The 13,340-nt window shown below is 31.2% G+C and overlaps 1 protein-coding gene across 1 annotated transcript in view; it reads left to right on the top strand.

The window, feature by feature from the left end:
• Window positions 1–1,078: 1,078 nt before the first annotated feature.
• LOC129227342 (beta-taxilin-like) overlaps window positions 1,079–13,340 on the top strand; it is a gene marked incomplete at its 5' end in the record, with an annotated part of 32,251 nt that continues 19,989 nt past the window's right edge. The window contains 4 exon segments of the mRNA XM_054861886.1: window positions 1,079–1,437; window positions 4,171–4,318; window positions 5,201–5,278; window positions 10,032–10,199. Of these exon segments, the coding sequence (XP_054717861.1) occupies window positions 1,079–1,437; window positions 4,171–4,318; window positions 5,201–5,278; window positions 10,032–10,199 (753 nt within the window).

Below are 13,340 nucleotides of genomic sequence, written 5' to 3'. Positions count from 1 at the left end.
AAGTTATTCACTTTATCATAAGCAACTACAGTTGTCTCTACTTAATAATCACTTTGGGGCTCGATGATTTTGATTACAATAAGCAAATTTTGCGCTATTTGTTATGCTATACATTCTGTTTAAAAATAAAATGAAAAAAACCTAACCCTAAATTAATGTACTGTAAATTTACGTTAAAATGTATAGTACCAAAACTATCACCAATTATTTATTGGGAATTTTTGATTGTCTACAATTTTTCCCAAAAAGCTCATAGTTGGGACAATCTTAACTTTCAAAGGCATGCATGGGTGGGGGGGGGGGATGAAGAGAAAGGAAACTTGTTGGCTCGAATCTGAACCTGAACAGGGCCCGAAATTTTTAAAATGAAGTGTGAAATATATGTAAGAACGTAGGGGTAAAAAATATGTAGGGGGTCCATAAAAGTCATTTGTGACGGGCCCCAAAATTTCTGTGCATGCCCTTGCTAGCCTGGCAGTGTCATAATACTGCGATTAGGATCTGCCAGGTTAGGTTTGTCCCAACCACATTACTTTCAAAACATGGGTGGATTTATTGGGAGGGGGGGGGGGGGCGATGCCCCGCACCAGTTTTGGGAGGTCTTTATATTAGGGAAAGTATATAAATAAAAATGTAGGCTCAACAAGCTATGCATTTAGCTGCTACAATTGCAATTTGTTTTAATAATCAACAATTATTCTAACAAATTAGAAGCTAAGACAAATGGAAAAAAACTGTTTTTACTGTATTATCTTCATTTGCAAAAGATTATATGACTTTAAAAAGAAAAATATTTAGCTATTTTTCCCCGAGATTTTTGTCAATCCAATTACCCCTTATAAGATTTCAAAATGCAGAATTTTACATCTATTTTAGAAAATTTCCTCTGAAAGAAAAACCCCTATACCCCATAAAATCGGAGATATACTATACCCACCAGAAACTCAGTCCTAAATCCGCCTATGTTTCAAAACCCTCATTTGAGCAAGCCAATGGGACTTCGTTTAGTGTTATGAATTTTATGCAATGTTTTTTCTTTTGCTTTTGTTTGATTTTTCTAATATTCATTTACTTCTAGGAAATTCGAAGTTGTATGGAACAAATGTGCAATGCCTGGGAGGTTAAAGTGTCAAAATTAGAAGAAGAAAACAAGAGATTCCAAGAACAGCTCAATTTTAGTGGCCAAAGTTCTGGAATAATTGTTAGTCAAGAAATTCAACAAATGGTTCATGAAGAAGGATTAACGGACATTGTCGACCTCAGTGTCATCGAGCAATTTGCTTATATGCTCGATGAGAGGACTAGATTACGAACTAAACTTGAACAAGAGATTGCTGCACGCAGAAAATGCGAGCAACTTGTTCGCATTTCGTCCAATCTCCCAGACTGTTTAAAACTGAGTTCTCCTTATATTCAGCGGATATTGGATCGCCAAAAGTAAGAAGTTTCTGTTTTGTTTCCTTTCCATATAGTCTTACTTTTCTTTTTTCCCGCTATGTCATGATTGTAGCATATACTTCTTAATGATTTATAGTGTTGGTTTTCTTATACTGAAGAGGATAATGATTGTGCGAAAACAAATGATAGCTTGTTCAGGGGAGTATAATTTTGAACTAAGATCTACATTTTCAATTGTTTTTACAAATCAGAAGATAATTCTTGGAATGGGAGGGGGGGGGGGAGGTTGTAAACCAGGGTTGTTAAGTTTTAAACCACATTGGTTTAAACCAAAGGTTTATATTGGTTTACATTGGTTTAAACCACATTTGTTTAACCATGGTTTAAACCAATTGGTCAAAAAAAATCTGCCTTATTTGTTTGATGACTTGATATTTATTGAGTTAGATTTTGTATCATCAAACAATGCATAGTGTTGTATATCAGTGGTGCACGCACGGAGGGGGCTAAAGGGCTTAAGCCCCTCCCAGAGATCAGATTAAACTCAGAAATGGCCATAACCTCCTTGACCAAAGAGAAGGTCTAAAATTGCATCTTTTGACCTTTAATTTTGGGAATTTTACAAAATATTTGAAAATTACTCTTCTTAAAATACGACTGCTGTAAGATTCTTTTCCCAACAATCAACTTTTCTCTCCACAGAGGAGTCAGCTTCTTTCTTTAAAAGGAGATATTTGTTGTAGCTTTCTTTATTCAATGTTTTTTCTCAATTTGAGCATAATTAAAAGTTGGTGTGTGTCTTTTATGATTTGGAAATTTAAACTGATTTTGTGGTTCAATAGACAAAGAGAGAATGCACTGAGAGTAGGAGAGTGCAATTTTATTCTTCCCTGAAATTGTATAAAGTTGATTTATAATTAAAATAAAAATTGTGTAATAAAATTTTACTGATACGGTTGAAAAACACTGATTTTGCCTATCTATTCACATATTAGAGTTCCATAAAAAAATTCTAGCCCCTCTCAGGAAAAAATCCTGAGTGCTCCACTGGTGTATATAAACCAAGAATATTTAGATGACAAGAGAAAGGAATAACTAAATGAAGTCCAAGGGGACTTAGAATAGGCATAAAATAGCTCTAATTAATAAACATTAATTTTATGAGTCTTCATTGCTGAAATGTGTAAAAGAATACTGTGACGTGCCACTGCAATGAATATCATTACAATGAAATATCCATTTCAACGAAATGCATTTTCAGTCCTTATTTAATTGCCATTACATTACTTGAATTGCATTACAGCAAATATTGCTTGCAACAAAATTTGCTATAACTGGATTTTACTGTGTTTTCATTGAAGTTTGTACTGTCAAATATAAGTAGTACCTTTTTTATTTTTGACGTCTTTTAATCAAGGCTTTTAATTAAAATTATATATATATATTTTTTTTGCTAAGGAAATTGTATTCATAAATGCATTAAACCAGGAGAAATAATGTCTGCAATGAAAAGCATAATAATTTTCTTAAGATCTTGTCTTATGAAAGTGTTCTCACTGATTTATTCGGTTAAATTATTTCATGATCTGTAATATTTTTTAAAAATTTTTAAACAAAATATGTGTTGATCTTTTGTTTTTCAAAGTTGTGTAATGTATATCAGACTTGTGATTTGTTTGTAGATACTGCAAAATACTTTTCATGTACTTTTATTTATTTATTATAGAAAGCTATAGTTATAGAAAAATGTATAGAAAGCTCTACATTTATGAGGAAGTGAAATTAAAAGTTTTCACCCTTAACAGTTTCATTAATTATGAAGAAATTATGTGCAAATATAAATATTACACTTTCATTTCCAATTAATTCTTACAAATAATCTTTAACCAGAATAAACCTGGTTTTTTCCAAAAAAAACTTGTTTTGGTTTTTTCACTAATGTTGTATTTCTTGCAATAAGTGATGCATGAATGCAAAGAGAAATATACCAAGTTTTTTTTTTTATTACAATTTTTGAATGTGTGAGCCTTTTGTTACAGGACAAACATCAAATTTGTAATCCAGTTTGTTCTACCGGGCGGCCACTGACAGAGTGATACTCAAAAATATAGAACAAACTGGATTACAGATAAGATGTATTAAACCTCTAATTCTGGCCCAGATCTATAAATTTTGGTTTCCCCTGCAAAAAATCAGCAGGACCCCTAACACTTGATTTCCATGCCACTAAGAGCCACAGACCCCTTAGTGGTGTGTTCCCTCTTCACCGCATTATGGTGTGTGCGGGTAATTGGATCCGGTTCTTGTCCTGCTCCAATTTCCCCCTATGATATGAAATATAATAAAATATTTAACTCAATAATTTTTATATGGAATTAATAATAAACAATGGAATAGGATCAAATGCAGAGAAGCTCTAAATTAGCAGCTCAAATTAGAAATTAAACAAATAATGGCTTGCAAGGTTTTTTTTGAAAATATTGTTTAAGTTCATTTTTATCAGTTGAACGTATCCCTGTTTTGCCACTTTCACAGTTAATTTAAAACTTTGATAACCTTTTATCTGTTAAAGATTATATCAATTTTTAACAATAGCTAACACTTTTCTTTTTGCCAACCCTTAAAATCGGCAGAAAAAAAAAGAGGCAGAAATTAAATGACAGAAAGGATTTTTTACTTTGGTAAAAATTTGCTTATCTTGGTTCATCACTTGCATTGCATCACTTTTGCAGTTTTGTATTGGAATTATAATTATTTATTTTGACATTGTAGAGATGAATATGAGGAAGAAATCAGGCATCAACAAGAAGCCATGAAGCATGTAAAGGAGCAGCTAAAGCAAGTTCATGAAGATGAGCTACAAAGGCTGAAATCTGAAAATGACAACTTAAATTCAGAGCTTAGTAAAATTAGCCAAAAAGTAATTACGAATGCTTATTATGGAAATTTTTACTCAACAAATCTTGAAAATTCTGAGCAGATAGCTTGTTTTCCTTTTAATTTTAGAGAAGTAAGGGGGGGGGGGAGGGATTTTTAGACGGGTCAGAAAATCCCCCTTTTTTTAATGTCATAAAATGTTAGTAAAACTATTCAAGAATATGTTGGCAAAATTTCGGTGAAAATTTTTGCGTTTTTCTCGAAACAACTTTTTTTCAACTGGTGGGCATTCTAACTCAAAGAGTTATTGACCAATCGTTCTTAAAATTTGTTTAAATACTCTTAATTCAATTATACTCTGTACGAACCTAACTCTTTAATGATATTATTAATAAAAAATAATTTTTTTAGTGAAAGAAATGTGAAAAAAAGGTAGAAAAACAACATTGTAATCAAACGCCTCAAAAATGTGCAATTTTCAACTTTTTGATCACAATGAGGTTTGTATTCTTAGAAAATATGTTTTTAACAAAAAAGAAAAATTATGATGATTACAGATCAAAATTGTGGCTTTGGTAATGCCCACCGCACAACGAGGTCCGATGATTAAACTTTTCTACCAAAAAACTGTTTACCTTTTCCTGATTTGCATAAAACATCTCAGTGTGACATGTATGTACCTGAAATTTCTTTTCAAGGTTACTTTATTTATTATTAGTGTTTAAGTTTGTACAAATTTATGATACACCTTGTACTCATTTTAAACTGTCTTGCATTTTAAAAAACAGCAATGGGGAATTTTGTGTTCATACTCACAGTGTATATCCCCCCCCCCCCCACATTGTTCAAAAATATCTTAGTTTTGATATAAAAGTTCTAACTAATTTTGTAGAACATTGTTTGATCTTAAATGTTTATTTTCCAGTTGCAAGAACTAGTCACACATATAGCAAATAATTCTGAAAAAGATATCAGTGGCCTGCCCTGGGTTCAGAGCATCTTGGTAAGAGAACTTGAAATTAATTAATTTGTTTACTTATTTTTAATTAAGAAAAATAAGAATTTTGTATTGTTGGAAATCATGCATTTGATCAAGCTAAAGCAGAATGGGGTCTGGTGGGGGCACCTTGCCTCTCCCCAAATTTTCATTGATATTTGCTGTTAATGTTTCAAAATACTTATTGTAATTTTTAAACAAACTAGCTTCGTTGCCCGACTTTGCCCGGTCTACTTTGAAACCAAAATTTGTGTCAAGTGACGTATTTTCAACAATCAGGCATTAATAAAAGAAAAAAAAACCATCATGCAAAATTTCCCCTCCAAACAATGACGACATATATAAAAATACTTTTAAGAAATTAAAATAAAATGAGAAAGATGGTTCAAAAAGCTTTACCGTGGAAACACAAAATAAAATGGTTTAAAACTTTAATAGAGAACAGATTTTTGAACTTGATTTAATTCGATTGTAACTTTTTTTTCGAATTCAAATAGAGGGTTAAACTTCCAACCATAAGTCGAGTTAGATCTGGAGTACAAAAAACAGCTCTTTCGAATGTTGTCAAAAAGAAAACTGTGGGACAATTCTTTCGCTTTTTATTGATAGATTTAATGAAGAAAGTAGTGCCTAAATTTCAGCTAAGCCTAAACGGATTCGAGCTAAAAAAGCAAATAACTCCCGTCGTAAGTAATTTAGAGCATTGAAACAAATTGTGTAGAACGCGGGAAATTCTACTCTTTCCAATGATATGTAATATTAATATTTGCAAGTAGTTTTTCACTCCCATTCTCTGGAACTTACGTGAAAATTGGACCTAAATTGGAATAAAAAAAGAACTATTCATCGATTTTTTTTTTTTTTTTTTTTTTGCAAACCAGTCTGCAAACCTTTTCAGAACTTAAAGAAACAAACTGAAAATTTCAGTGCAATCGGCCGGGTAGTTCTTGAGTTTTGCGAGTTCAAACGCACAGACCTTTTTGGAGACTTCATTTTATACTATGTAAAGATGCATTTGATAAGTTATTTTCTATTATTGCAAATATAAACTAATGAGACGATCTCTGTAGCTGTTTTAATTTTAAAGCATAATAATTGTACAGTGTAAATGTATTATCTCTAAAATTATTGGAATCTTCATTTTGAAAAGATTTTACACTAAAGTTGTTAATTTGATAGTTTATTCCCTTCATTTTATGATATGAATTTGTGTTTGACTAGTTTAATAATCTCAACAATTAGAAAAATTATTTTGCTACATTGCAACATTTATTTCTTTTTTTAACATTCCTACATTTAACACTTTTACCTTTTGCCAAAATTTTGCTTTGTGTAAGTTTTAGTTTTTTGAATAAGAATTGACTTTTCTATTGCTAATAAATCCTTATATATTATTTCTGTAGCCTGTTTTTGGTTTCTACGCCAGATTTTCCTCAATTCTTGATTGATTTCTTTGATTTACGCCTTATTTTAAAGCTTATGGTGCTGGCTACTGACGAAAAATAGACCCACGGTCTAAAAAATGTTTTTTTCAGCCGAAAAACCTGTTTTAAAGAACCAGAATAAGGTTTTCGGTTAAACTTATAACTTTAATTTGCACCATGACCGACAGAGCTGAATAGCTTGATCGGCAGAGCGTTCTCTTCGTAACCAGGAGAATGCGTGTTCGGGCCCCCGTCTGGACAATCTGCAACAAAAATTAGAGAAATATTGCGCATTACATGAACACTTAGTTAAGTGAATATCAACTATGAAGGAATAGAATAAATGAGAAGGAAACGCTCCTTGCTGATATGAAACTTGAAGTGACTTTGTGCTAAATTACTTCTGAATTGTACGTTTTTTTTTTCTTTTCTTTTTAAGCTTTGGCCCTGGTAAGAAAATTAAAGCCTAATGTAAGCGAAAATATAAGTAACAGGTTTAAGGTTTCAGACTACAATAGAATTGTTTTTTGTTCAGAAAAAAATAATAAATCGTATATTGAAATATAGATTCTTCTAATGAGTTTTTGACTCTTTGTACAAATAAAAAAATTACTACCTCAATTTGAAGGGTAAAATATATATTTTTTCTTCTTTTTGCAAAAAAACAAATAGCTTATCACATTTTTACTGCATTCGAAAAGCTACGCTTAAAAAAGAGCATAGTTCAATTTATTTTGTATTTTAACCGTGCTGTTAAATGATGAACACGTGCTGCCATCTAAGTCATAACGGTTCAAGCAGCCTGCGGTAACAAATTGTGAAAATTTTCAAGAATAAAAAAATGTTTCTTCAATATCTTATCTTATATATTATTCCCTTCTCATTTTAAAACTTATCAGGCTGGCTGATGAAGAAAAATAGACTTACGCTCGAAAAATCAAGTTTTCGAAAACGCCCCTTGCTGTTTCAAATTTTTGATGCTGCCTGTAGTTCTTATGCATTTTTTAAAAGCAAAGTTCTAATGCAGTTTTCCATTTTTTATGTCGCTTTCGGCAAAAAAAAAAGCCTGTGTGTGTGTTCATATTTTAATAAAGCTTAAAAGCACTGAACTTAGTTGTTCGGTTAAATTGATAAGTTTTTTTCGGTAGAGCGTTCGGCTATAAACTATCTGAACTTCGGGCAAGTTTGGGCTGTCCGATATAATATCAAATTTATATTAGTACTACACATTACATGTACTCATAACATACAAACGTAATAAAATAAATGCAGTGGGAATGCTACTTGGTGTTTCGACTCCTTTATGCAGGCTACAGTTATCATTTGGATAAGTTGACTGTTAATCGAAGGGTGTTCTTCCTTTTTTTTAAACTTTGACTACATCCAGACCACTCAGCATAATGTAAGCATAAAAAAGTATTAGATTTACCTAAAGGAAATCCTTTTTATGCAGAAAAACATTTTCATTGTATGCTGAAATGTAGATGTTTCTAATAGCATTGTTCGAACTTTTGTACAAATGAAAATATACTATGCCAAATTAAAACTACGAGTTTCACCCAGTAAACCTTTAATTTTTTATTCGTGCAAATGCGATATAAAGCATTAAAATTATTATCAACTTCATTAGCAAGAAATCATTTTCTACTCTGCTTTCTGCTGAAAAAAAAATACATTTTGTCTATGTTCGAAAAATTACACTTAAAAAACGGACTCAGTTCAACTGGTTTTGGTTTTGAATTTTTAGTGTTCGATTAAAAGAGAAACATGTGCGGGCATTTAAGCCGTAACTGTTAAAGCAATCTTCGATGTGAAATAGTTCAATATTCAAAGATGAAAACACTTATTTTCAATCTAATTTATTACTTCTCTAGAATGTTCGTTTCAATCGCTACGTGAGATGTTCGTCATTCTTTAATCAAATTCCATGCTTTTTGAATAATTTTAAATCGTATCATGCTGGTTAATGACAAAACATAGAAGCATGATCGTATTTATGTATTTATTTTTTGGCAAAAAGCTTTTTTGCTGTTTTTTACTACGCATTCCTTCAATGAATAGCTTTCGAAAAGGAAGGCGCAATTGCTAGGTTTGTTGGGGTGTCGGGCTGTTACTCAGAATGGCGCCAATTCAAATCCGTGCCAATAAATATCTCTTTAATATTTCTTATTTTCCCGTCAGATGCTCACATGGGCAGGACTCTGTTTGCCACAACCTGTTTTTTTACATGCACAATTATTGCTTTTTCACGAGTCACTACTCAGCCACACTTTTAATGATATTTATGTTTGAATTGAAAATATGTACGACCAAAAGGTGAGCGATGATCAAATTATCACAACGTTGTATTTAACGAGGTTTTGTTACTGATGTCTTTAAATTACATGCCTTCTCTTCTGCGCTTACTTTTTTTTCGGTTCTTCTTCATAATGTTCTTCCTTTGAAATTCTTAAAGAGCGAAATACCTTATGAAACGATTCGAAGCACAGTGCGGAGTTCCGCACGGGTCGACTAGTATATTTTAGTTTAACTAAATTAAAAAACAAATATCTTCTCCATCATTTTCTTGTGTGTGCTTGGAATAAGATCATAGCCCTTAAACGTTGTAGTTGAATACCTTCTGTACCAATGTAACTACACACTACTGTTTAAGAACTTTTCAACTTCAAAACTCATGTTCAAATTGGAAACTAGATTAATTATGGGTTCATTAATACTTACTGTGTGAATTATATTGCTGATGTGATGTAGAATGAAAACAGATTTGTTTTGCAAATAAGGTTGTTCTCAAAAAAAAAAAAAAAAGAAAGAAAGAAAGAAAAAAAAGTTTATTTGAACTTTTAATATTTTGAAATATATAGCCTATTTTCTACAACTTTCAATGATTTTTTACTTAAAAATTAATAAAGTAATTTATTACGTAATAAAATTTATTTCATTTATTAACATTATTACTAATTGTAGGATATCTTTTTGAAAAGCAATGAATTAAGTTCAGTTATTTTTCACTTAAAATGTATACAAGTTTAATAAAAGCAATTAATGAAAATATTTATTTTGTTAAAAATAACAAAAAGTTGTAAAAAAAGTAGGATCAGAAACAGAACATTTTAAAACCACCTTCCATTATAATGATGATGCATGTAGTCCCAATTTCTACTCCATAGATGCGATGTTATTTTAACATTCATTAAAATATTTGAACAGAACTATTCATTTCAACGTAACGTTCAAAATTAAGTTTCATTTTATCCAGGGCATCCCTGGTGTATCAATATAGGTTATGATTTAGATATTTCTTGAGTGATATTACATTAGTACCGCTTTTTTTTAAGGATGGTTCACATGAAAGAGAGATGAACAAACTCAGGGATGAAGTGGATAAGCTGAAGTCATTGTGCCAAGATCAACAGAAGCAAATCCGTGAACAGTGTGAAACTGTACGTCTTCTTGAGAGAACTAATAAGCAGCTTGAAATAGATAATGAAACTCTGGCATTTAAGGTACAATTTTTTTCTCACATTATTCTTAAGTGTTCTTTAACTACAAGCAAAAAAAAAATCTATTGACAGCCCATTACCGAAAATTATTTCTCCCAAGCATGATTTGTAATGACTTTGAATGTGTTATGGTTAAAAAGGGGAAGTTGCATTTTTTTTAATATCTACTGATAAAAAAATAATTTAAAAAAAAATTAATTTGAATTTTTATATCTTGAATTCAAATTATGTTCAAATTATCACGAGTGTGTGTGTCGTATATGTGTAAGTGTCTGTATGTATGTGTGTTTGTGTGTGTGTATGTGTAGTTGTGTATGTATGTGCATATGGGGTATGTGTGTGTAGGCATGTGTGTTTGTGTCTGTGTGCAGGCATGAAAGTGTGGGTAGTTTTGTGTGTGTGTAGGTTTTTGTGTGTGTATATGTGTAAGTGTCTGTATGTTTGTGTGTTTGTGTGTGTGTGTAGTTGTGTATGTATGCGCGTGTGTGTAGGACATGGATGCATCCTGGAGATGGCTTTCGCTATAGGAGCAGCAGCTTGAGGAGCCCGCCTGTCCACGGTGATGGTGCAGAGGGTGGCGGTGGGAAAAATGATAGGACATCAAAACAGTCAAATGAAAGCAATAAGCAATCGTGATTGCTCAATAAATAAAAACATGATGCATGCATGTGAATCTGTGAAATTTGTAAGCTTCTAAAGAATGTTATATTTATGTTTATCAATATTTTTTGTGTCCTATCCCAGACATATTTACAATGAATCCATTCTATTGAATTTGTTTTTTAAAGTTCATCCTAATCTTCTAAGTGTAGTAAAAATTAATTTAAATTACTTAGAATCCTAAATATTTTTTTTTAACTTAGCACTCGAGAAAATAAATTGAGCGACTCAGTTGTAATTTTCACTATTCATGACTTTCTTTCAAAGATGATACTTATTTGTTTTGGTTCCATCAAAAAAACTTTGACATGAAAGTTCTGAATTTGTTTTAACATTTAGTAAAGTTACACAGTAGCAAGGACAAGTGTCACCTCTTTTTGCGTCGAAATGTTACCCATAGTATTGAAAAATGTTTCTACAAGAGCTAGTAATCGAAATAAAGACATAGGAAATTTATTTATTTAAGAAATACTGTAGAAGCTTTTATTTTCACAATCCTCAATTTTTGCGAAAATGACAATATCAGTTACCCTTATTAGTTTGTCTTTCTCAAAAAGGAAAAAAAAAAAAAAACTTACTGTTTATACGAAAATGTATTTCTGCCAGTACCAGTTTTCTGGAACAGCTTGAAAATTACTTGTCACTTCTTTTCAATATATCTGGTACTGCAATACTTAAAGCAGAACTTAAAACTACAACCTAACTTTTAGTTTTGATTATCTGGTTCACAGAGTTCGTACGAGTCATGGAAATCCTGGAAAGTCATAAAAAAAATAACAGAATTTCAGACCTGGAAAAGTCATGGAAAATTGAAATTTTCATTGAAAGTCATGGAAATTTATTTCAAGTCATGGAAAAATGTCTTGGACAAAGAGATAGGAACAGTAGCTAAAGGAACATTAGAAATCTTGAGTGATTTAACAGTATAGCTCATAAATGCTATTAAAAGTGGAAAATTGAACCATCCAAAAATCAAATCTGAATTTTGAAATCTCATTGCGTCTACTTCTGTCGCAGCCACTTGCCATTTTTTGCGATGTGGTTTTACTGCCTGGACATCACTTATTTTGAATTTTCTGTTATTTTCAACACTTCTTATGTTTCATATTCTGTAGTAGCAAAATTTCACGTTCTTAGTTTTGCCACACCCACTCAAAAAAAAAAGCAATTCAATTGCATGCGAGTTCGATTCCAGCACTCGTAAGGATTTAATTATTAAATTTATCAGAATTTATCCTAATTTACTGTATGTTTTAGAAAATAAAGATCTTAAGTCAGGCGATAGAATGCAGAAAAAGAGGAATTCTAATGCTCTAAAACAGTAGTGCCCAACATACGGCACGCAAACCTAATCCATGCGACCTACTGCTACGTTCAATGTCGGGAATTAAACATGTTCTAGAATTTCTGAACCTATTAATTTATATGCATTTGAAAATATGCAAATTTGTAAACAAAACAAATATACTTTTGAATCGGAAGATTGATTCATTACTGAATGGTTTTTTCAAAAAAGATCTGGTTTAGAAACATAAAGAACTAAACTATGTGGCTTTACTTTAAAGAACCAAAATACTGTCAAGTTACATAGATTATTAAAGGCACTGTTGATTATAAAAGGTAACTTTTGAAGCAAATTTATTGAAACTTAGTGATGTCTCATTCAACTTTTGTCCCATTCAATATCATTCTGCCTGTTTTTTAAAAAAATATTTGACATTTAAGCATCATCATATTCACTTCACTGCATTTTTACTTTACTTAAATTTATATGATGAAGACAAATAAGAATAGTTTAGTTTTTCAAGTGTGCACTTAAATTTTTTTTCATTATGAATTAGTGCCTCAATGAGGCTGTGGCATTCATATAGACGTTTTGCTAATGCTCATTTCCAAATATTATCAAGTTTGAGATTAAATAGTGCTACTCTCTTAGTATAATGAGGTCATGAAAATTTTCATTGAAGTCATGAAAAAGTCTTGGAAAAGTCATGGAATTTTTTCATCCAAATAGAGTATGAACCCTGGCGTTCAACAAAATACAAATTACATCAATTATGGAATATTTTATAGTTTCATTAATAACTTGTACCCTCTCTTATAAATCAAACCTAGTAATTTTAGTTCAAAAAATAGGTCCTAAATTTTTGTAACAAAATTCTAGCATGTTATAAAACAACTGTTTTATTTTATACATTATTCCTTTGAAATTCATTTGATTTTTTATTAGTATAAATTCATTAAATCTTTGCATTTATTGTAATTGGGATAATGCTAAGAATGGAATGCTCAGCAAAGTAACTGATTTATATCTAAGTCTGAAACCAAAACATATTAACTTTTATGATTTTCAATCAATTTTGGTTGATGGTTATAGTTTGAAAATTTTTTATTGGTAAGTTCTTTTTGTCGAACATTTTCAAGAGAGCTCTTGATCTTCATTGGGAATTAGCGAATTGTTTAGCTAAGCTAGGCTCATAGCCG

This window comes from Uloborus diversus, chromosome 8 (assembly GCF_026930045.1).
Source record: "Uloborus diversus isolate 005 chromosome 8, Udiv.v.3.1, whole genome shotgun sequence".
Lineage (NCBI taxonomy): Eukaryota > Metazoa > Arthropoda > Arachnida > Araneae > Uloboridae > Uloborus > Uloborus diversus.
The sequence above is the reverse complement of the archived record's forward strand: the minus strand, read 5'-3'. Positions and strand labels throughout refer to the sequence as shown.